Below are 24,037 nucleotides of genomic sequence, written 5' to 3' on the forward strand. Positions count from 1 at the left end.
ATTGGGAGATTGGGATTGACATATATACACTGATATGTAAAAAATAGATAACTAATAAGAACCGACTGTATAAAAAAATTAATTTAAAAAAAGAAGGTAATGGTTAATACTGTCAAATGAATAAACAAGAAGTCTTTCTCTGTATGCAAATTTTAGACCATAATCAGTATGGTTCCACTGTGAATTCTTACTTTTCCAATTACTCATGCTTATGTATACTTACTTAAAGTATTCATCAGAAGGCCATTGCTGTCATGTTTATTATGACTTGCCGCTATCTCAGGAATCCTGCACTGTGGCATGGTAGACATGGTAGGATGTTCTGAGACATAATTCCCTGGATCAGAAGGAGAGGATCTGCACTCTTCATCTTCTGAATCACTAGAACTATCCTCACTGCTTGAAGATGATGAACTTTTGGAATCTGATGAACTATCACAACTACTCATCTGGTCCATTAGACTAGCTTCTGCCTTCAGTTCTGAAAATAAAACAGAAGTTAATAGCTTAAATAAATATTAACATAAATATTAAATAAATATAATCAAATTTGAATGTATCAGTTTCTAACAAAGTTGATGGAGAATAAATAAGACTAAACATACATTTACAGATTTAAAGCATTTTATTTAAAAAGCTCCTCTAGGGCTTCCCTGGTGGCGCAGTGGTTGAGAGTCCGCCTGCCGATGCAGGGGACGCGGGTTCGTGCCCCGGTCCGGGAGGATCCCACGTGCCGCGGAGCGGCTGGGCCCGTGAGCCGTGGCCGCTGAGCCTGCGCGTCCGGAGCCTGCGCTCCGCAATGGGAGAGGCCGCAGCAGTGAGAGGCCCGCGTACCACAAAAAAAAAAAAAAAAAAAAAAAGCTCCTCTACTAGTACAAAATGAAAAGTAAAATCCCTCTTCTTACTCCCTCCTCAAGTTCCTTTAATCCTACTCTCCAGGAATAATCACTCCTAACACTTTCTTGTGACCATTTATGTTTTAAAATTCTGCTTGGAAACTGCCATTTTAGATTTTGACACTAACTCACCTACTGTTAGAGCTTGAGTGTGGTCTTTGTTATTAACCAACCAAGAGTTAAAAAAAAATGTCAGGACTTCCCTGGTGGTGCAATGGTTAAGAATCCGCCTGCCAAGGCAGGGGACACGGGTTCAAGCCCTGGTCCAGGAAGATCCCACATGCCATGGAGCAACTAAACCCGTGCGCCACAACTACTAAGCCTGCTCTCTAGATCCTGCAAGTCACAACTACTGAGCCCGTGTGCCACAACTACTGAAGTCTGTGCACCGCAACAAGAGAAGACACTGCAATGAGAAGCCTGTGCACTGCAACGAAGAGTAGTCCCCACCACCCCCAACTAGAGAAAGCCTGCGTGGAGCAGCAAAGACCCAATGCAGCCTAAATAAATAAATAATTTTTTTTTTTAAAGTCAACTTTTCTAGCAAAAATTGCATCCCTGAACTCAAACCTGTCTTTCCCAGCTCTTCTCTGGTAGTCTTTCTTTCTCCCTCTCCTATGTTTGGACAACATATACACATAGTTCACAGGCGTCCCAAAAAATAAAATAAAAGGCTCCTCTGCCATCAAGCCAAGCTATATTCAATGTTGGGATTATGAAAAGTAAAAGACGTAGGCAATATCTAAACTTAAATACTATATTTACTTATGCCATTATACTTAATTACCCATGTAACTCAAATAAAATACAAACAAGAATGTGAACGTTTTAAATTGTAAAAACTGAAATCTGTTTTGTTAGAAACCGTCCTCCAATTCTTTCCTTATTCCCCCAATACATGTAATGCAACACAATACATAGAGATGAATTTTTTCAGCTTTACTGAGGTATAATTGGCAAAAATCTTGTACATATCAAAAGTGTACAACATGATGCTTTGATACACATATACATTGTGAAATGATTACCATAATCAAGTTAACACATAATCTCACATAGTTGCCATTTTGTGTGTGTGTTTGTGTATTGTGGTAGAAACACTTCTCTTGACTAGCCTGCTGTTGTTGGATTCCCCTTTTAATCTGGGGGAAGAATAAGCCTATCTGAGACACCTTCTGTAACTAAGCTGGAGTCAGGACATGCTGGGCCTGAATTGTCATCTTCTGAAGGGGAAGGTTACAAGATGCCCTGAATATGCTGTTCTTCTAGTGCTTCCTTGGGTCCCTAACCAGATTACCTTCCTCTTTCCATCTTTCAGAGATCTCCTTTGATTGTCTTTTGCCTTATTTCCAGGGTTTATAGTTTTACTTAGTGGGGAGAAGCAGAAATAGATAAGTCTATGTCATCTTGTTCCACAATACATTTTAAGAGACTGAACTTATACAGAGTATGTTCTCTATCAAAACAAAATAATTTAAAATTTATAAATGTAACCTAGATAATATTCAAGTAGTTGAGAACTAAACACACTTCTAAGAAACCCATGGGTCAAATACGAAATCAAAAAGATTTCAGAAAATACTTCTAATTGAATGAAAATAAAAACACAACTTATCAAAATCTGTGGAATACAACTAAAGCACAGCTTGGAGAGAAATTTGAAACATTAAATGATTATACTAGGGGGAAAAAGAAGGTCTCAATTAAGTGAACTAAGCTGTACCTTAAGAAGTTAGAGAAAGAAGAGCAAATTAAAACTAAAATAAGCAGAAGGGGAAAAAATAGCAAAAGCACAAAACAAGAAAGACTACAGAAAAAAAGTGAAAATAAATGAAACATAAGTTGACTGCTTGAGATAAATAATGTTGATCAAACTCAACCAGGTTTATCAAGGAAAAAAAGATACTAGATATAAATTACTAATATCCAGAGTGAAAGAGGTGACAGCACTACAGATCTTACAGCATTAAATGAATAGAAAGGAACACTGTGAACTACTTTATGTCCACAAACTCAATAAATTAGATGAAATGGATAAATTCCTTGAAAGGCATAAACTACTAAAGTTCACTCAAGAAGAAACAGATAACCGGAATATCCATAAATCTTCTAAAAAAACCTGAGTTGTAGTTAACTCTCCCCACACCCTACACATAGATCTCCAGTGACAGATGACTTCACTAGTGAATTCTACCAGTTATTAAGGAAGAAATAATGTCAGTTTGATACAAATGCTTCTGTATAATTAAAAAGGAAGAAATACTTTCCAATTCATTCCTTAGGGCCAGAATTACTGGTACAAATCCAACAAAGACATTACCAGAAAAAAATATATACCTTATGAACAGACACAAAATTTTTAAAGAAAATTTTACCAAATCAAATTTAATAATATATAACAGTGGTTTTCAACCAGCTATGATTTTGTCACCCAGGGAGACATCTGGCAATCTGGAGATATTTTTGGTTGTCACAACTGGGGGCAAGTGGTGATACTAGCATCTAGTGGGTAGAAGCTAGAGACGCTGCTAAACATCCTACAATGCATAAGACAGCCCCTGACAAAGAACCATCCAACTCCAAATGCCACTATTGCTGAGGTTAAGAAATGTCCTATATTAAAAGGACAGTACATCATGATTAAGGGGGGTTTTCCAAGTAATACAAACTTTCAAAAATCAATCCATATAATTCACTATATTAAAAACTGAAAAATAAAAGCCATCTCAAAACAGCAGAAATTTCAACAGTGATTCTTGATAAAAACTCAGCAAACTAGAAATAAAAGTTAACCTTATGAAGGACACCTAGGAAAAGCTTACAGCTGAAATCATACATAATTGTAAGGGACTGAATATTTTCCCTCCAGCATCAGAAACAAGAGGTTTTCCACTTTGACCACCTCTAGTCAACGTTGTATTGAAGGTTCTAATTGGTGCAGTAAGTCATGAAAAAGAAATAAAAGCCATCCAGATTGGAAAGGAAGAGGTGAAATTGTCATTATTTACAGATAATGTGATTGTCTATGTAGAAAAGCTGATGGTATCTACAAAAAAGCTCTAGAATAGTGAGTTTAGCAAGGTTAAATATACAGGGACAATATACAAAAATCGGTTTTATTTCTATGTACTAGCAATGAGCAATTAGAAGTTAAAATCATATAAACAAGAGCATTTATAATAGCTTCTGAAAATTAAATAATTATTTAAAAATTAAATAATTATAGATAATTCTGACAAAATATTTGAAGGACCTGTATGTTGAAAACCATAAAGCATTTCTGAGAGAAATTAAAGATCTAAATAAATGGAGAGAGATACTGTGTTCATGGGTCAGAAGACTCAATATTGTTAACATGCCAATTTTACCCAAATTGATCTATGGATTCAATGCAATCCCAATAAAAATTTCAACAGGCTCTTTAAGAAATTGAGAAGCTAATTCTAAAATTCACATGAAAATGGAAGAGTCCTAGAATACGCAAAACAACTTTGTAAGAGAAGAACAAAGTTGTAAGACTAAAATTTCCTGGTTTCAAGACATTATAAAGCTACAATTATCAAGACAGTGAGGTGTTGCCATAAACAAATAGATCAACATATCAGAATAAAGAGTCCCGAAATAGAAACACACAATATGGACAACTGATTTTTGTTTTACAACGGTGCAAATATATGAGAAAAGACAGTCTTTTCAACAAATGGTGCTGGAATAATTCAATATCCACCTGCAAAAAAACCTTTGATACATACCATATACCATATACAAAAATTGACTCAAAATGAAGCATGGGCCTAAATGTAAAACTATAAAACTTCTAAAAGAAAACATGAAAGAAAACCTTTGTTACTATGATCTTGGTTTAGGCAAAAAATTTCAATATGACACCAAAAGGAGAATCCAGAAAAAAATGGATAAAATGCATGTTTTCAAAATTAAAATCTTTGGCTCTTCAAATTACATTGTTAAGAGAATGAAAACATACAATCCAAAGACTGGGAGAAAATATTTGCAAGGCATGTATCTGATGAAGAACTTGTATTCAAAATATATAAAGAATTCCTAAAAGTCTAAAAAGAAAATAAATAATCCAATTTTTTAAATGGGCAAAAGATTTGAATAGACATTGTGCCTGAAGAAAATATAATGATTGCAAATAAGGACATGAAAAGATACTCAACATCATTAGTCATGAGCGAAATGCAAACTAAAGTGACAATGAATATGATCCAACAATCCCACTCCTGGGCATATATCCAGACAAAACCATAATTCAAAAAGATACAAGCACCCCTATGTTCACAGCAGCACTATTTACAATAGCCAAGGCATGGAAACACCTAAATGTCTATTATAGATGAATGGATAAAAAAGATGTGGTGTGTATACACACACACACAAACACACACAACGGAATACTACTCAGCTATAAAAAAGAATGAAATAATGCCATTTGCAGCAACATGGACAGACCTAGAGATTATCACAGTAAGTGAAGTAAGTCAGAAAGAGAAAGACAAATACCATATGATATTACTTATATGTGGAATCTAAAACATGACACAAATGAACTTATCTATGAAACAGAAACAGACTCATATACACAGAGAACAGACTTGTGGTTGCCAAGGGGGAGAGGGAGTGGAGAGGGATGGATTGGGAGTTTGGGATTACCAGATGCAAACTATTATATACATCGGGTTGCCAACAAAGTTCACTCAGGTTTTTCTGCTGAATCGCTTTGCTGTATACCAGAAACTAACACAGCATTGTAAATCAACTATACTTCAGTAAAATAAATTTAAAAATTTTTATTTAAAAAAAAATTAGGCCACAATTAGATACCACTACACACCCCATTAAAACTGATAAAAGCATTGATATAGATGTACACTGCTGGTAGGAATGTAAAATTGTACAACCACTTTGGAAAACATTTTGGCAGTTGCTTAAAAAGTTAAATACACATCTATCATACAATCCAGCTATTTCACTCCAACATATTTACTATGGAGAAAAGAAAACATTTGTCTTTTCAAAGACTTGTATGTTATGTTCATAGCAGCTATATTTGTGAAAGCCAAAAACTGGAAACAACCCAAATGTCCATCTTCAGGTTGAGCAGATAAACAAATTCCTGTATATCCATAAAGTAGATTACTGCTCAGCAGTAAAAAGGAATGAGCTATTGATACAACCTTCAATAATAGATGATTCTCAAAATAATTATGTTTAGTGTAAAAATCTATGCAAAAAAGAGGACATACTATATGATTCCACTGATACAAATTTCTAGAAAAAGCAAACTAATGATAATGACATAAAGCACATCAGTAGTTACCTGGGAATGGATGGGGTGGGAAGGAGTGGGAGAGAGGGATTACAAAGGAGGAGGAGGAAACTTTTAGAGTGATAAATATGTTCATTACCCTGACTCTGGTTGTGGTTGTAATTTTAGGATGTACACATATGTCAAAACCTAGCAAACTGTACTTTAAATACAGGAAGATTTTGTGTCAGATACACATAGAAACACCTGCACAAGTGATCCTACATGATTTCTGAGCCTGTGTAATTAAAAAGATAAAGTTTTGACCTCACTCCTCTGTATCTTTTCGCCCTTCCACTCTCCCTTTCTCGACACTTACTCTTGGAACCCAGCCACTATGTTGTGAGGAATCCCAGGCCACCTGGAAAGGCAATGTGCAGCTTTTCCAGCTGACAACCCCCAAAGTCTCAGCCAAAAGCCAGCAACAACTGACAGATGTGAATAAGTGAGTCTTCAAATGATTCCAGCTGCTAGACCCCAAGTCAGTCCAGCTGACACCAGCTGTTCCTAGAACAGCTATGAACTATCCCTACTGAGCCCTACACAAATTGAAGATTTATGAGCAGAAAATATGTTGTCATTGTTTTAAGCCTGCCCAAGATTTTCCTTAAATTCCATATGGAAACCACAAAACATTCTTATAAATGATTTATTGTCTAAGAACTGAAATTACAAAAATTTATAGAATTTAACTACCATGGAAGTGTTAGTCATTTTCTAGATGCAGTGATACCTAGAAAGCTATTTATACTCTTAAATGCATACAAAAGATAAATTCAATATACATGAACTAAGCATCCAATTATAAGAACAACACAGCAAACTCAAAGCAAGTCAAAGAAGGAAATATTTTTTTAAAGAGCATACCTTAATGAAAGAGTAAAAAAAGGAAAAAGAAAATAACAATAAAAATTAAAATAATAGCTAATATTTGAATACTTCCTAGTGCCAGGAATTGCTTTAGGTACTTTATATATATTTATTGCATTTAATCCTCTCAATAATCCTAATTATTATCTCTATTTTAAAAATAAGAAAACATACACAGAGAGAATAAGAGGTTAAGTAAATTTCCCTAGGCCACCCAGCTGATAAGTGATGGAGCTGGGATTTGAATGAGAGTAGTCTGACTCTGAAGATGTCATTCTTAGTCACCACATTTATTACGTCTTACCAAGACCAAAATCTGGTTCACTGAAGCCTAATGAAATGTATCAAATTCTAGAAACATTGGTTAAGAAAAAGAGAGAAAGGGCACAAATAATCAGTGTTAGGAATAAAAACGTGCCATAACTACAGACATTGTAGAGATTTATATGGACAAATTATGCCAGTATTTTGAAAATGTGAATTAAACTAATAATTTTCAAGACACATATGAATTACCAAAACTGAATAAAGAAATAAACAAATATGAATTACCAAAACTGAATGAAGAAATAGAAACTGAACAAACTTATCATTAAAGAAATTTAGAAAAATCTACCACATACAAACTGTTGCAAGGAATAGCAAAGTATATAAATCCTTTAGAGTACATTCAGACATGTGCAGAGATAGACAGGAAAAGGAAGAGAATGTGTTGGAAAGGAAAGAAACTTCTGTAATTTAAAAAAAACTGAAACCAAAGTGGTAAAATGTTAAATCTAAGTTGTAGGTTTATAATCTGTTACATTATTCTCTGTAATTTCTATGTGTTTGAACTATTTCTTAAGAAAAATTCTAAAGGTTAACTGAAATAATGTACAGGAAGACTTGGCACATAGTAGTTGCCCAAAAAATAAAATATAACTTATTTTTACATAACATAAAAAGTATACAGGGACCTCCCTGGTGGCACAGTGGATAAGACTCCATGCTCCCAATGCAGGGGGCCTGGGTTCAATCCCTGATCAGGGAACTAGATTCTACATGCATGCCACAACTAAGGAGCCCATGTGCTGCAACTAAGGAGCTGGTGAGCCACAACTAAGGAGCCTGCCTGCCACAACTAAGACCCAGTATAACCAAATAAATAAATAAATATTAAAAATATATACAATATAGGCAGAAATTAACATAGTTGCATTAGGGTGGTGAGATTATGAGTGGTTTCATATTAACATTGTTTTTATATTATACTGTCTTCTCAATAAATAATCATTATCTGAAAAATAACAAGTTCATTGTAAAAATTCAAATAACAATTTGCACCACAGAAAGTGAAAGGTTCCTATAATCCAAACTCCCAAAGATAATGCTTACATTTTAGTATAATTCTTCCAAGTTCATCTATGCATCTGCAACTATATATACATTTTTTTTCAAAAATGGTTCATACACACTCACACACATTGTATAATATGTAAAAACATTTTAACTTAATAATATATTTGGATATCATTCTTTGTTAGTAAAATGTGCACTAGCTCTTTTTTAATAGGGATGTATAGTATTGTAATCCCTTCTTGATGTGCACCTATGATTTTTCCATTTTTTCCTTAGTATAAAAAAAGCCACATTGAGCACTCTTATGTGAGTGATATAGGTATATCTATATAATTATGTATCTATCTGTACAAGTTTCACAATAAGAGAAATTTCTAGACTTTCTAGGCAAGGAATAGGCACACTTGTAATTTAACAGTTATTAGCAAATAAGGATGATAATGAAAGTAAAATCTTATATAGTAGTTTCTTTGTGCTAGACCCTGTTCTAAGTGTTTTGCAGGAAAAATTCCTCTACAAAAAAATATATGTCAATTTATGCTTCTTCAAAAATGTATGCACACATTTGTTTCCCTTTATATCCTCACCAGTACTGGATGTTGACAATTATTTTAGCTACTACCAAGCAGATAAATGAAAAAATATCTCTTTCCCTATCAAAATACTCATGACATTTTTCACAGAACTAGAACAAATAACCCTCCAATTCATATGGAACCACTAAGACCCGAAATTGCCAAAGTAGTCTCGAGAAAAGAGAACAAAGCTGGAGGTTTCACACTCCCTGACTTCAGATTATGCTACAAAGCTACAGTAATCAAAACACCATGATAGGGCTTCTCTGGTGGCACAGTGGTTGGGAGGCTGCCTGCCAGTGCAGGGGATGCGGGTTTGGGCCCTGGCCTGGCAGGATCCCACATGCCGCGGAGCAACTGGGCCCATGTGTGCCACAACTGCTGAGCCTGTGCTCTAGAGCCCGCGTGCCACAACTACTGAAGCCCGCATGCCTGGAGCCCATGCTCCGCAACAAAGAGAAGCCACCGTAATGAGAAGCCCACGCACCACAGTGAAGAGTGGCCCCCGCTCGCTGCAGCTACAGAGAGCCCGCGTGCAGCAGCGGAGACCCAGCACAGCCAAAAATAAATAAATAAAATAAATATAAAAACAAAACAAAACAAAACACCATGATACTGGCACAAAAACAGGCACATAGATCAGTGGAAAAGAATAAAGGGACAGAAATAAACCCACGCACTTATGGTCAATTATGACAAAGGAAGCAAGAATACATAATAGAGAAAAGACAGACTCTTCGATAAGTGGGGTGGGGAAAACTGGACAGCTACATGTAAACGAATGACATTAGAACATTTCCTTATACCATATACAAAAATAAACCTGAAATGGATTAAAGACAGAAATGTAAGACCTGAAACCATAAAACTCCAAGAGGAGATCATAGGCAGAACACTCTTTGACATAAATGGTAGTAAAATTTTTTGGATCTGTCTCCTAAGAAAAAAGAAGCAAAAGCAAAAATAAATGGGATCTAATTAAACTTAAAAGTTTTGCACAGCAAAGGAAACTAACGACAAAATGAAAAGACAACCTCCTGATTGGGAGAAAATATTTGCAAACGATATGACTAATAAGGGGTTAATATTCAAAATATATAAACAGCTCATAGAACTCAATATCCAAAAATACCTAAACAACCTGGTTAAAAATGGGCAGAAGACTGGAATAGACTCTTGCCAAAGAAGATACACAGATGGCCAACTGGTACGTGAAAAAATGTTTAACACTGTTAATCATCAGAGAAATGCAAATCAAAACCACAATGAAATATCACCTCACACCTGTCAAAATGGCTATCATCAAAAAGTCTACAGGGCTTCCCTGGTGGCGCAGTGGTTGAGACTCTGCCTGTCGATGCAGGGCACATGGGTTCGTGCCCCGGTCCAGGAGAATCCCACATGCCACGGAGCGGCTGGGCCTATGAGCCATGGCCGCTGAGCCTGCGCGTCTGGAGCCTGTGCTCCGCAACGAGAGAGGCCACAACAGTGAGAGGCCTGCGTACCACAAAAAAAAAAAAAAAAAAAAAAAAGTCTACAAATAACAAATGTTGGCAAGGATGTGGAGAAAAGGGAACCATAGTACACTGTTGGTGGGAATGTGGATTGGTGCAGCCACTATGGAAAACAGTATAAAGGTTCCATAAAAAAACTAAAACTAGAATTACGATATGATCCAGCAATCCCATTCCAGGGTATATACCCAAAGAGAACAAAAACACTAACTTGAAAAGATACATGCACCCCAATGTTCATAGCAGCATTATTTACAATAGCAAAGATATGGAAGCAACCTATGTGTCCATCAACAGATAAATGAATAAAGAAGATGTGGTATTTACACACACACACACACACACACACACACACACACACACACACTGAAATATTACTCAGCCATAAAAAGAACAAAATTTTGCCATTTGCAACAACATGGATGGACCTAGAGGGTATTATGCTTAGTGAAATAAGTCAGAGAGAGTAAGACAAATACTGTATCTTATCCCTTATACATATAATGTAAAATCTAAAAGATAAAACAAAACAGAAACAGACTCACATATATAGAGAACTAGCGTTTACCCATGGGGAGAGTGGGGGTAAGATAGGGGTATGGGATTAAAAGATACAAACTAATATGTATAAAATAAAATTTAAAAAGGATATATTGTACAGCACAGAGAAATATAGCCATTATTTTATAATAACTTTAAGTGGATTATAATCTATAAAAATATTGAATCACTATGTTGTACATCTGAAACTAAAATAATATTGTATATCAACTATACTTCAATTAAAAAAAGAAAAATATCTCTCTCTTTTTTTTTTTTTTTGGCCACGTTGGGTCTTTGTTGCTGTGTGCAGGCTTTCTCTAGTTGTGGCAAGCGGGGGCTACTCTTTCTTGCGGTGTGTGGGCTTCTCATTATGGTGGCTTCTCTTGTTGTGGAGCATGGGCTCTAGGCACTTGGACTTCAGTAGTTGTGGTGCACAGGCTCAGCAGTTGCGGCTCAAGGGCTCTAGAGTGCAGTCTCAGTAGCTGTGATGTGTGGGCTTACTTGCTCCACAGCATGTGGGATCTTCCCAGACCAGGGATCAAACCTGTGTCCCTTCCATTGGCAGGCAGATTCTCGACCACTGTACCGCCAGGGAAGTCCCCAAATGTCTTTTTTTGTTGAGATGCTTTGCTATGTAGCACATGGTCAGTTTTCTTTTGTTTTGTTTTTTAATTTCACATGGACTTGAAAAACCTGTATATCTTGAACTGTGGAAGTGCTATGTATGTCTACTGAGTTCAAGTTTCTTAATGGTGTTTTGCAAATCTTATTAATCTGGGGTTTGCCTGAATCTATCAATTACTGAGAGGCGGTATACTAAAAATCTCCCACTATGAAGTGAATTTATCCATTTTTCCTTGAAATTATGTTAAACATTTAGCTTATTCATTTCTAAGCATACTCTTGTAACCCCTTCACAGTGTCAGACATTGCAAGAATGAAACTATTAAATTTTAGAAAAACATATCTTTTAATCTTAAAATTTGAACTTTGAAAGCATTAGTGAATCTGATCCATTTTTCATACATGTATTGGCCACTGTACATCTTATGTTGTGAGATAGACTTAAATCTAGAAAGAAATTCTGCATGTGATAAAAATGGCTTTTCAGAGCTAGAAGATTTAAGGAACAAACAGATGAAAAATACAATTACTGAAATGAAAAATACACTAGAAAGAATCAATAGCAGAATAAATGAGGCAGAAGAACAAATAAGTGAGCTGGAAGACAGAATGGTGGAAATCACTGCTGCAGAACAGAATAAATAAAACAGAATGAAAAGAAATGAGGAAAGTTTAAGACGTCTCTGGAACAACATGAAACGGACCAACATTTGCATTATAGGGGTCCTAGAAGGAGAAGAGAGAGAGAGAGAGAAAGGGCCTGAGAAAATATTTGAAGAGACAATAGGTGAAAACTTCCCTAACATGAGAAAGGAAACACTCACTCAAGTTTAGGAAGTGCATAAAGTCACATACAGGACAAATCCAAGGAGGAACATGCTGAGACACATATTATTCAAATTGACAAAAATTAAAGACAAAGAGAAGATAGTAAAAGCAACAAGGGAAAATCAACAAATAACATACAAGGGGATTCCCATAAGTTTATCGGCTGATTTTTCAGCAGAAACTCTGCGGACCAAAAAGGAGTGGCACAATATATTTAAAGTGATGAAAGGGAAAAACCTACAACCAATAATAGCCTACCCAGCAAGGCTCTCATTCAGATACAACGGAGAAATCAAAAGCTTTACAGACACGAAAAAGCTAAGAGAATTCAGTACCACCAAACCAGCTTTACAACAAATGCTAAAGAAACTTCTCTAGGTGGAAAAGAAAAGCCCTCAACTAGAAATAAGAGAAGCTCACAGGTAAAGAGAAACATACAGTAAAGCTAGGATATCATCCATACACAAATATATCAAAACCAGCAATCGTGAGAAGAGGAGAGTACAAATGCAGGATATTGGAAATACATTTGAAATTAAGAGAACAGCAACTTAACACATTAAAGACGGGATTTTTTGCAGAAACTAACACCTGTGGCTGTAATACATCTCTGGTAAAAAATGTGTTAAAACAACCATATACATATATATAGGCTTCTATATCAAAACATCATGGTAACTGCAAACCAAAAGTCTACAATAGATACACAGAAAAAAATAAAATACAGTCCAAACAACACTAAAGACAGTCACCAAATCAAAAGAGAAAAGAACAAAAGAGGAAGGGAAGAAAAAACACCTAAAAAACAAATCCTAAACAATGAACAAAATGACAAGAAGAACATACATATCGATAATTACCTTAGGCAGTTCTAAGAGGAAAGTTTACAGCAATACAATCTTACCCATGAAACAGGAAAAATCTCAAATAAACAACCTAACCTTATAACTAAAGAAACTAGAGAAAGAAGAAAAAACCCCAAAGTTAGTAGAAGGAAAGAAATCATAAAGATCACAAAAGAAATAAATGAAATAGAGATGAAGAAAACAATAGAAAAGATCAATGAAACTAAAAGCTGGTTCTTTGAAATGATAAAGAAAATTGATAAACCTTTAGCAAGACTCATTAAGAAAAAAGGGAAAGGGTTCAAATCAATAAAATTAGAAATGAAAAAGGAGAAGTTACAACTGACACCATAGATACATAAAAGATCACAAGAGACTTCTATAAGCAACTATATGCCAAGAAAATGGACAACCTAAAAGAAATAAACAAATTCTTAGAAAGGTACAACTTCTAAGACTGAACCAAGAAGAAGCAGAAAATATGAACAGACTAATCACAAGTACTGAAATTGAAACTGTGATTTAAAAACTTCCAACAAACAAAAGCCCAGGGCCAGATGGCATGACAGGTGAATTCTATCAAACATTTAGAGACAAGTTAACACCTATACATCTGAAACTATTCCAAAAAATTGCAAAGGAAGTGACACTCCCAGACTCATGCTATGAGGCCACCATCACCCTGATACCAAAATCAGACAAAGATACCACAAAAAAAGAAAATTACAAGTCAGAATCACTGATGAACATAGATGCAGAAATCCTCAACAAAATACTAGCTAATCGAATTTAAAAATACATTAAAAGGATCATACACCATGATCAAGTGGGATTTATCCCAGGGATGCAGGGATTATTCAGTATCCGCAAATCAATCAGTGTGATATACCACGTTAACAAACTGAAGAGTAAAAACCATATGATCGTCTCAATAGATGCAGAAAAAGCTTTTGACAAAATCCAGCACCACCCATTTATGATAAAAACTCTCCAGAAAGTGGGCATGGAGGGAACATACCTCAACATAATAAAGGCCTTATATGACAAACACACAGCTAACATCATACTCAGTGGTGAAAGGCTGAAAGCATTTCCTCGAAGATCAGAAACAAGACAAGAATGTCCACTCTCGCCACTTTTATTCAACATAGTTTTGGAAGTCCTAGCCATAGGAATCAGAGAAGCAGAAGAAATAAAAGGAATCCAAATTGGAAAAGAAGTAAAGCTGTCACTTTTTGCAGATGACATGATACTATACATAGAAAATCCTAAGGATGCTACCAGAAAACTACTAGAGCTTATCAAGGAACTCAGTAAGGTTGCAGGATAAAAAATTAATACACAGAAATAGCTTGCATTTCTATACACTAACAATGAAAATCAGAAAGAGAAATTAAGGAAACAATCCCATTTACCATTGCAACAAAAAGAGTAAAATATCTAGGGAAAAAACTACCTAAGGAGGCAAAAGACCTGTACTCTGAAAACTGTAAGACACTGATGAAGGAAATCAAAGATGGCACAAACAGATGAAAAGATATACCATGTTCTTGGATTGAAAGAATCAATATTGTCAAAATGACTATACTACCCAAGGCAATCTACAGATTCAATGCAATCCCTATCAAATTACCAATGGCATTCTTCACAGAACTAGAACAAAAAATTTCAGAACTTGTATGGAAACACAAAAGACTCTAAATAGCCAAAGCAATCCTAAAAGGAAAAATGGAGCTGGAGGAATCAGGCTCCCTGACTTCAAACTATACTACAAAGCTACGGTAATCAAAACAGAATGGTACAGGAACAAAGACAGAAATATAGATCAATGGAACAGGATAGAAAGCTCAGAAATAAACTTACACACCTATGGTCAATTAATCTATGATAGAAGCAAAAATATTCAATGGAGAAAAGACAGTCTTTTCAATAAGTGGTGCTGGGAAAACTGGACAGCTACATGTAAAAGAATGAAATTAGAACATTCTCTAACACCATACACAAAAATAAACTCAAAATGGATTAAAGACCTAAATGTATGACCAGATACTATAAAATTCTTAGAGGAAAACATAGGCAGAACACTCTGACATAAATTGCAGCAATATCTTTTTGGATCCACCTCCTAGAGTAATGAAATAAAATAAAAAATAAACAATGTGAACTTAAAATAAAATGGGACCTAAAAATAAACTTAAAAGCTTTTGCATTGCAAAGAGAAACCATAAACAAAACAAAAACACAACCCACAGAATGGAAAAAAACATTTGCAGATGAAGTGACCGACAAGGGATTAATCTCTAAAACAGACAAACAGCTCATGCAGCTCTATATCAAAAAAAATAAACAACCCAATCAAAAAATGGGCAGAGGATCTAAACAGACATTTCTCCAAAGAAGACATACAGATGGCCAAAAGGCACAAGAAAAAATGCTCCACATTGCTAATTATTAGAGAAATGCAAATCAAAACTACAGTGAGGTATTACCTCACCCCAGTCAGGATGGCCATCATCAAAAAGTCTACAAACAATAAATGCTGGAGAGGGTGTGGAGAAAAGGGAACCCTCCTACACTGTTGGTGGGAATGTAAATTGGTACAACCACTATGGAGAAAGGTAAGGAGGCTCCTTAAAAGAGTAATAATAGAGCTACCACATGATCCAGCAATCCCACTCCTGGGCATATATGGAGAAAAACCATAATTTGAAAAGACACATGCACCCCAACGTTCAGTGCAGCATTATTTACAATAGCCAAGACATGGAATCAACCTAAATGTCCAATGACAGATGAATGGATAAAGAAGATGTGGTATATATACACAATGGAGTATTACTCAGCAATAAAAAAGAATGATATAATTCCATTTGCAGCAACCTGGATGGACCTAGAGATTATCATACTAAGTGAAGTAAGTCAGACACAGAAAGACAGATATCATATAATATCACTTATATGTGAAATGTAAAAAGATGATACAAATGAACTATTTACAAAACAGAAACAGACTCACAGACTTCGAAAACAAACTTATGGTTACCAAAGGGGAAAGGTGGGGGAGGGATAAATTAGGAGTTTGGGATTAACATATATATACTACTACATATAAAATAGATAAGCAACAAGGGCCTACTGCATAGCATAGGGAACTATGCTCAATACTCTGTAATAACCTAAATGGGAAAAGAATTTGAAAAAGCATAGATACAGGTATATGTATGAGTGAATCACTTTTCTGTACACCTGAAACTAACACAATGTTGTAAAGCAACTATACCCCAATATAAAATAAAAATTGAATTTAAAAAATGGCTTTTCATATCAGCAGAAGAAATATTGGCTTATTCAAAAAATGGATATTGATACTCTTTTTCAATACTATATTTGTTGATTCCCTATCAATATCTATGTAATCACACTGTTAGGGAGGAAGGAAATTTAGATTCTTATTTCTTAAACTAGAATTCCAGATAGCCCAAACAGGTAAATGTAAAAATTAAACCATAAAAACACTAGTAAAGCTGACAGACATCTAATCATAAACTTTAAAAAAGTGTTTCAACCCTAGCAGTAGGCATTGGCATAGTAGGGTCAAATATTAAGAAAATATTTAAAAGAAGACAGTCTAAGGAACATGCTCAGCAAACATCTCAAGGTAAATTCTTATACAAAATTAGATCTTATGCTTGGATTACCTTAACTTATATTCTACAATACAATGTTTTTATTAAGGTCTCTGCTAAAAACCTGCCACATAGAGGAACTTCTTTTTGTATTGTAAAATTATAGTTGAAGATACTATATAGTTTAATTCTCCAAAGAACAGGTTCCATATGATGAATTCCTTTTAGAATTTAGTAGCAGGAAAGAGTCCAAATCTTTGGAACCTCTTAGATAATACAAAATATAGTAAGTTTTCAGTTTTGTATTAGTGGATAGGAAACTCAGATATAAATTTAATGTCTTAATAATTAGAAAATTTGCTTCCTCTTCCCTCCAGTATCCTAATTTTCTGTTTCAGATTTTTTTTTTTTTTTTTCTTTTTTTTTTTTTTTTTTGTGGTATGCGGGCCTCTCACTGTTGTGGCCTCTCCCGTTGCAGAGCACAGGCTCCGGACGCGCAGGCCCAGCGGCCATGGCTCACGGGCTTAGTTGCTCCGCGGCATGTGGGATCCTCCCGGACCAGGGCACGAACCCGTGTCTCCTGCATCGGCAGGCGGACTCTCAACCACTGCGCCACCAGGGAAGCCCTCTGTTTCAGATTTTTATTGTACACATATACAAAATGATATAATGATTCAAATCCATTTTGGAAGCAGATATAACAATAAAATAAAATTCAAGATCCCTTGTAGCAACAAGGGTCCTGAGCTTATATTTTCCTTATTGTTTGTAAAGGGAACACTAATATATTAGGGAACTAATACTATACTGGGCCTAGAAGGGCAAGTGGAAATGGAGAGCTATATGCAAGTTATGAAGGCAAAGCGTAGAAACAAATAAACTTTGGTGACCAGGGTCTTACTCCTATCACAATTACTATAACATAAACACCCAAACTGCAGCTAGAAAAAAAATGGAGATTTAAGTTTCCTTGCTTTCAAAAAGACTGTGCCTCTCTAGAAGCACCTTCCTGCTGAGAAGTGAGCAGCAGTTCAGAACTTGCCTGCTGCTTTGGCTTACATCTCCTCACTTCACTATTGGTTTGGCTACATCTGAGACATCTATAGTCTGGCTACACATAAAAAAACTTCAACAAGAAGACGCTGTGAAGGACTCAATTGGAATCATCACAACTGTCAAAAAGAAGAAAACTCCAGTTACACATATCTAAACAGCTACTTTTTCCCCTGAATAATAAAAAATATAAGTTCTGTTATACAGACACAGGTTTATGTACATAATACTCTAAGTCATAAACTACACTTTTCCCCTAGAACCATAACAAAAAACATTATGTTTTTAGAATTTTACAGTTAGTTTCCTTGTCAATTAAAATGAAAAATTTCACTTAACATTTATTAATAATTTCTTTTAAAGGTCCATTACATACTCATAGATTTTACCTCTTTCAATATCATCCATCGGAGATGCTGGGGACATCTTGTCTTCCAATGGAGAATGTTTTACAAGATTGGGAGTCCTAGTTGAATTCCGCATTTGTTGCTGCTGCTGCTCTAAACGATACTGAATTTTACTGCTTCCTTCAACTCTGCAATTAAGAATATCAAAAGGTCAAAACAGGTATGATGATTGCAATTTAACAATTTCAACTTACAAAGCTACTAAAATCGACCACTTATTCTTTTCCCTAGATATCTTTAAAATGATATTCAAGGATTAAAGCATTAATTTAATTCATTATTTAACAAACCTTTATTGAGCCCTGCTATAGGCATGGCATACACACAGATCCACTGAGGGACACAAATGTGAATAAAAAAAAAACCACTGCTCAAAATTGAAGAGATAAGACATACACAAATGACTAAAATAAAATGAAATTATACATGAGTATAGCAGATACATTATGTTCCCTAAATTCTGAAATTACCATTTCTGTTAAAATTAAATCACTCCCACATTTCTCATTCATAAGGTTAAGACATGTTATTAAAGGAGGTTCGTATACTTTCCTTTCAATACTTAAAAAAAAAAAAGTATATAACACAACTATGCTTGACTTTGCCTCTCCCATTTCCAGTCACCAAATCCTGTTAGTTCTTCCTTCACTAAGTATTTAGAACTTCACCTTTCTCTTCATTCCTACTCTAAAAAATCGTGGTTTATGCATTTTTCTCTTTCCCACATTGTTTCATTTAAATCAATTTGTTTGGTGGATTTACATTTCAAAACAAGAATGTAAGCATGCCGATCCCTGGTTAAAAAAACTTTAATATGCAACCACTGTCAATAAGACAATGTCCTAATTTCATAGTTAATATTGAAGGCAACCTACCTTTATAACCTTACCTGTAGTCTACTTTCAACCTCATACCCCACTTGCTATACTTGTATACAGGGAAAGAAACAAATCTCTGCTCTATTCAAGCAAGTATTTTTCATAGGTTACAAATAAGTCAGATATATTCCTGTCTTGTCTACATCCTCATGTTCTCTTTGATCAATTAAATCAGTATTTTCCAAATTTTCCTACAAATAAAAATCACCTGGGAAGAGGGGATAATTAAAAAACAAAAAAAAGTTTCCTGGGCTCCTTCCCTGATCTGTAGCTGAATTTGGGAACTCATTTGTTTAACAAGCACCCAAAGGCAATCCTTATCATGAAATATGTTTGGGGGAAAAAAAAGCCCTAAATCTTAACCTCCTCTTAAGGTACATCAGTAAGGGCTCCCTGAATGCTCCAATGAACCATAATATCTCCCTTCCTTTAATTCCTAGAACAATTTTTATCTATACTATTTGTATGGCTTTTAGAGTATACTACATGTTAATTAATGCACTGCCTATTCCCACCCCCCAAAAAAACCATTTGAGATGGCTATGTTCTCTTATTGACATTTTTAATGGAATTATCTGCTAATCCAATTAAAATGTGCAAGTTCTGAGGTTAGTATTTGTATAGGAAATTCTCCTTTTTCTTGCCTCACATTTTCTAAGTGCTTGATAAAATTTTACTACTGATAATGAAATTATTTTGGAGAATGTGTAATGGCTCCTTTTAGTCCAGTTATACAAAAGTATCTACAGTAGAATAAAAGATATACCTACATATAAGAAAACATTTAGAAACAAAACAAGCTTTTAAATATCATAGGGAGAAATGGTAAAAGCTTCTGGCTAAAAGATCTTCACCAAATTTAAACTTGGAAAAAGATCAAAACATTTTTGTACCACACAGAAATAACCCTTATGTAATAGTGTGACTTAATCCAATAACTTTTTTCACTGACATTCTCTTAGCAATTTATGTGTTGATTAAATAATTTATTTCATTAACCACATACCTTGTTCTTTTTACAGTGATGTTGCTGCTGAGTTTTTCTAGTCGACATTCCCCAGTATCATGGTTAATAATCAAAATGCATTCTTTTAAGTAAGGTTTCTTTGAACCTTTGAAAACAGTTACTGGTGTAGTTGAACCCTGTTTAAAAAATTAATTATTATTACTTAAAAGTTATCATAGAAATTCAGTTGAGAGGGCCTTTGAGATCTTCTGTCTTTCTCAATCTATTGATATACTGTACTTCAAGTCACCTAACTGCCTAAATTTACTACTCTGGCAATAAGGAGTATAGTAAAAAAGACAGATGAAAAGAGGCTGAGATCTCAAAATTGCTATCTTGAGGAAAGGGAACAGAGGAAGCAGCTGCCCTGAGCCAGTAAAGATTTGTTTCACAAATCTTTGCAGACGTGGTCTAAAATAGGAAATTGGGATTCAATTCTAATACAACCAATATACTTTACAATAAGGGAACAAAAGTCCTGAGTTATATTTCCTACCCTTCCTCTTCTTCCTTCCTAAATTTAACTTTTTAAATCTGGCATTTTATTAAAGGGGTGCTTCCCTATGCAGATTAAGGAAAATGAATCTATCAGGGAACATATGTTACATTAAACTCAGTGATCAATTTTAGTGTCCTTAAAAGTGGGACAACCAGACATTATGTGCTTCATGATGTGATATAAAAGAAAGTATGCAGCATCACCTATAAAGTGTTCTTGCCTGAAAAAAAACCCACAAAGAATCTAACTCTCACCAAGGCTTTAGAAATAACTACCAGTTTATAGGAAATATGAGGAAGGAGAAACAAGTTACATAATCCCAGACAGAAGTAATTTGAAATCCAGAATGTGGGTATATTCTCTAGGACAATCAACCTGGTTTCTCCAACAAACCGGTGGCATAAAAGGGGGGAGGGACTTTTACAGAATAAAAGAGATAAGAAACATAATATCAGAATACAATATAGGAATATAAAATAGGTAAACAACAAGGAACTACTGTATAGCACAGGGAACTATACTCAATATCTTATAATAATCTATAATGGAAAAGAATCTGAAAAAGAATATATATGTATAACTGAATCACTTTGCTGTACACTTGAAACTAATAGAACTTTGTAAATTAACCTCAATAAAAATAAATAAAAATACAATATAGGGATTTTATATGGATTCCTAAGGAGAAAAACTGAAAAAAGACATTTTTGAAACTATCATGAAAACATGAATATGGACCAAGTATTACAATTAATTCTACTATGTGTGATAATTACATGGTTAGCATGGTACTTAGGTGAAAATTAAAATATCCTTATCAGTTAGAGATGCATACATAAGCCTTTGTGAATGTCTGCGATTGCTTTAAAATATGCCAGGAAAAAAGTAGGAAGCTCTATTAAAAAAAGATTAGCAAAAGGTTGATAATTGTTGAAGCTCACTAAGTACATAGGAGTTCATTATACTATTCTATTTTCCATAATAAAAGGTTAAAGAATCCTGGTCATTACTAATAACCTACATCTACCTATGTTCCTCTTCTATCCTTTGTCCCTGCCTCCCTCAACCCTGAAGGAATTTTATGTTTCTCATTCTCTTATTTTATCCCACATATATGTATCCCTAAATAATATATTGTTATAATTGCTTGGTTTTGAACTTTATAAAAGTACATTAAATTTTTAAAGCACTGATTATAATAATTTTGCCAAATACAATAGTAATATTAGATCAGGTTAGAAAAAGGTGACTTCTAAAAAAGACTAAAGGGCCTATCATATTTTTAAAAAATATCTTTATTTATTTAGCTGCACCGGGTCTTAGTTGTGGCACGTGGGATCTTCGCTGCCACATGTGGGATCTTCTTTGCAACATGTGGGATCTTCTTTGCAACATGTGGGATCTTTTAGTTGAGGCAGGCAGGCTGTTAGTTGTGGCATGAGGGGTCTAGTTCCCTGACCAGGGATCGAACCCAGGCCCCCTACATTGGTAGCATAGAGTACCACCAGGGAAGTCCCAGGGGATATCAGATTTTAAAAGTTATCATTAGAGGCTTAACACATTATCAGAGGAGTATGAAATAAATTTGGTAATTGAGGATCCCATAAAAAAGGGGTAGGTTAGAGACCTCTGAGAGGTTGGGAGAGAAAATTATGAAACCAAAAGTAAGGAACAAGTTTTTCTAAAACAAAAAAGATCTACAGGAAGTCAAGCATGCATAGCATATAGATAAGGACATATCTGGAGTGGCCCTAGAAGAGTGAGATGCGGAGCACTTAGCTGAAGCCCTGGTAAGGTAGAGAGCCAGAAGCATGATCATGACAAAACTAAGTTGGGCCTACTTGGCTGGTAAGTATATTTTTCAAACGTCTTGACTAAAAACAAGTGAGTAAGATACCCCAGAATAGCAACCCAAGGGCTCCAAATTACGTTTAAGAGAGTCATGTAATATATTCTTCTTAAAAAATACTTGTATTCTTACTTAGAATATTTTAAAATACATTATTGTACTCTGAGTTTCTGAAGGAGGAGGACTGGATTAGAAATGTTTTATTGCTCCTAGCACCTGGAGTATCAAGTTCTTCACAGATACTCAATGAATGTTGAATGTGAAAAATATGAACATTTTTACCATAAATAACAAGTTAAATAAGCCTCTCACAATCCCTGTACCTGCCTTCTATACTTTGAACAAGTTTTTTTTTTTTTTTTTTTTTTCGGTACGCGAGCCTCTCAGTGTTGTGGCCTCTCCCGTTGCGGAGCACAGGCTCCGGACGTGCAGGCTCAGCGGCCATGGCTCACGGGCCTAGCTGCTCCACGGCATGTGGGATCCTCCCGGCCCGGGGCACGAACCCGTGTCCCCTGCATCGGCAGGCGGACTCTCAACCACTGTGCGACCAGGGAAGCCCGGAACAAGTTTTTTTTAATTAAACTTTTTTCCTCATTAAATTGAGCACCATTCTTATTTTAAACTTCAATTTCTGCCCTCTTATTTCATATTCCAAGAAAGGAGTATTAAACTATTAAGGTACCAGGAAACTCCGAAGCATATGAACTCTCTTTGCCTCTGAATAACTATGGAATACATCCTACCACCTCCATGTTTACTACTATAACCCAACTTCAGAACCCAATCATCAGCTCACCTAGATTACTGTTATTCTCCTCCCTACTCTCCTTCTAGTTTTATTTCCCATCTGCTAACAGGCAAATCTGATCATGCCTGATTATGAATACCAGGAAAGGAAAGTAATCAGTAATGGAATGGAAGAGTACAATAGTACTCCCAAAGTAACATGAGGGAAAACAAAGAAAAAGAAAAGAAAGAAGAGATGTTTGACGGAACTAATAAAGAACAGAAAAAAGAAAACAAATTAAAATAATTAATACACATACTATAAGATGATAGAAATAAAAATCAAGCATAAAAACTTTGAACTAAATGTGGATAGAATTCTCCTAATAAAAATAGAAAGTGTCAAAATGGGTTTAAAAATGAAATACAGAATATTCTGTTAACAAAAGATATACTTAAAATGTAAGCTAAATAAAAGTAAGAGACACTAAGATTCCATGAACATTCAAACAAAAAGAAAGCAAAGGTGGCAATATTAATATTAAACAAGGTGGTATTTAAGCTTAAAATCACAGAAACAGGGTAAAAAAGGTTTATTATACAATGATAAAAATATAATTCATTTAGAGTA

The 24,037-nt window shown here is 35.0% G+C and overlaps 1 protein-coding gene across 2 annotated transcripts in view; it reads right to left on the reverse strand.

The window, feature by feature from the left end:
- Positions 1-24,037, reverse strand: part of EAF2 (ELL associated factor 2) — a 50,012-nt gene that overhangs the window by 15,066 nt on the left and 10,909 nt on the right. For both annotated transcript variants that reach the window (XM_059064120.2, XM_067035353.1), the window contains exons 3-5: positions 20,333-20,469; positions 18,431-18,576; positions 224-481 (exon numbers count right to left, since the gene is read on the reverse strand). In XM_059064120.2, coding sequence (XP_058920103.1) covers positions 224-481; positions 18,431-18,576; positions 20,333-20,469 — 541 coding nt within the window. The remainder of the gene's footprint in view (positions 1-223; positions 482-18,430; positions 18,577-20,332; positions 20,470-24,037) is intronic.

This window comes from Kogia breviceps, chromosome 5 (genome assembly GCF_026419965.1).
Source record: "Kogia breviceps isolate mKogBre1 chromosome 5, mKogBre1 haplotype 1, whole genome shotgun sequence".
NCBI classification, from domain to species: Eukaryota; Metazoa; Chordata; class Mammalia; order Artiodactyla; family Physeteridae; genus Kogia; species Kogia breviceps.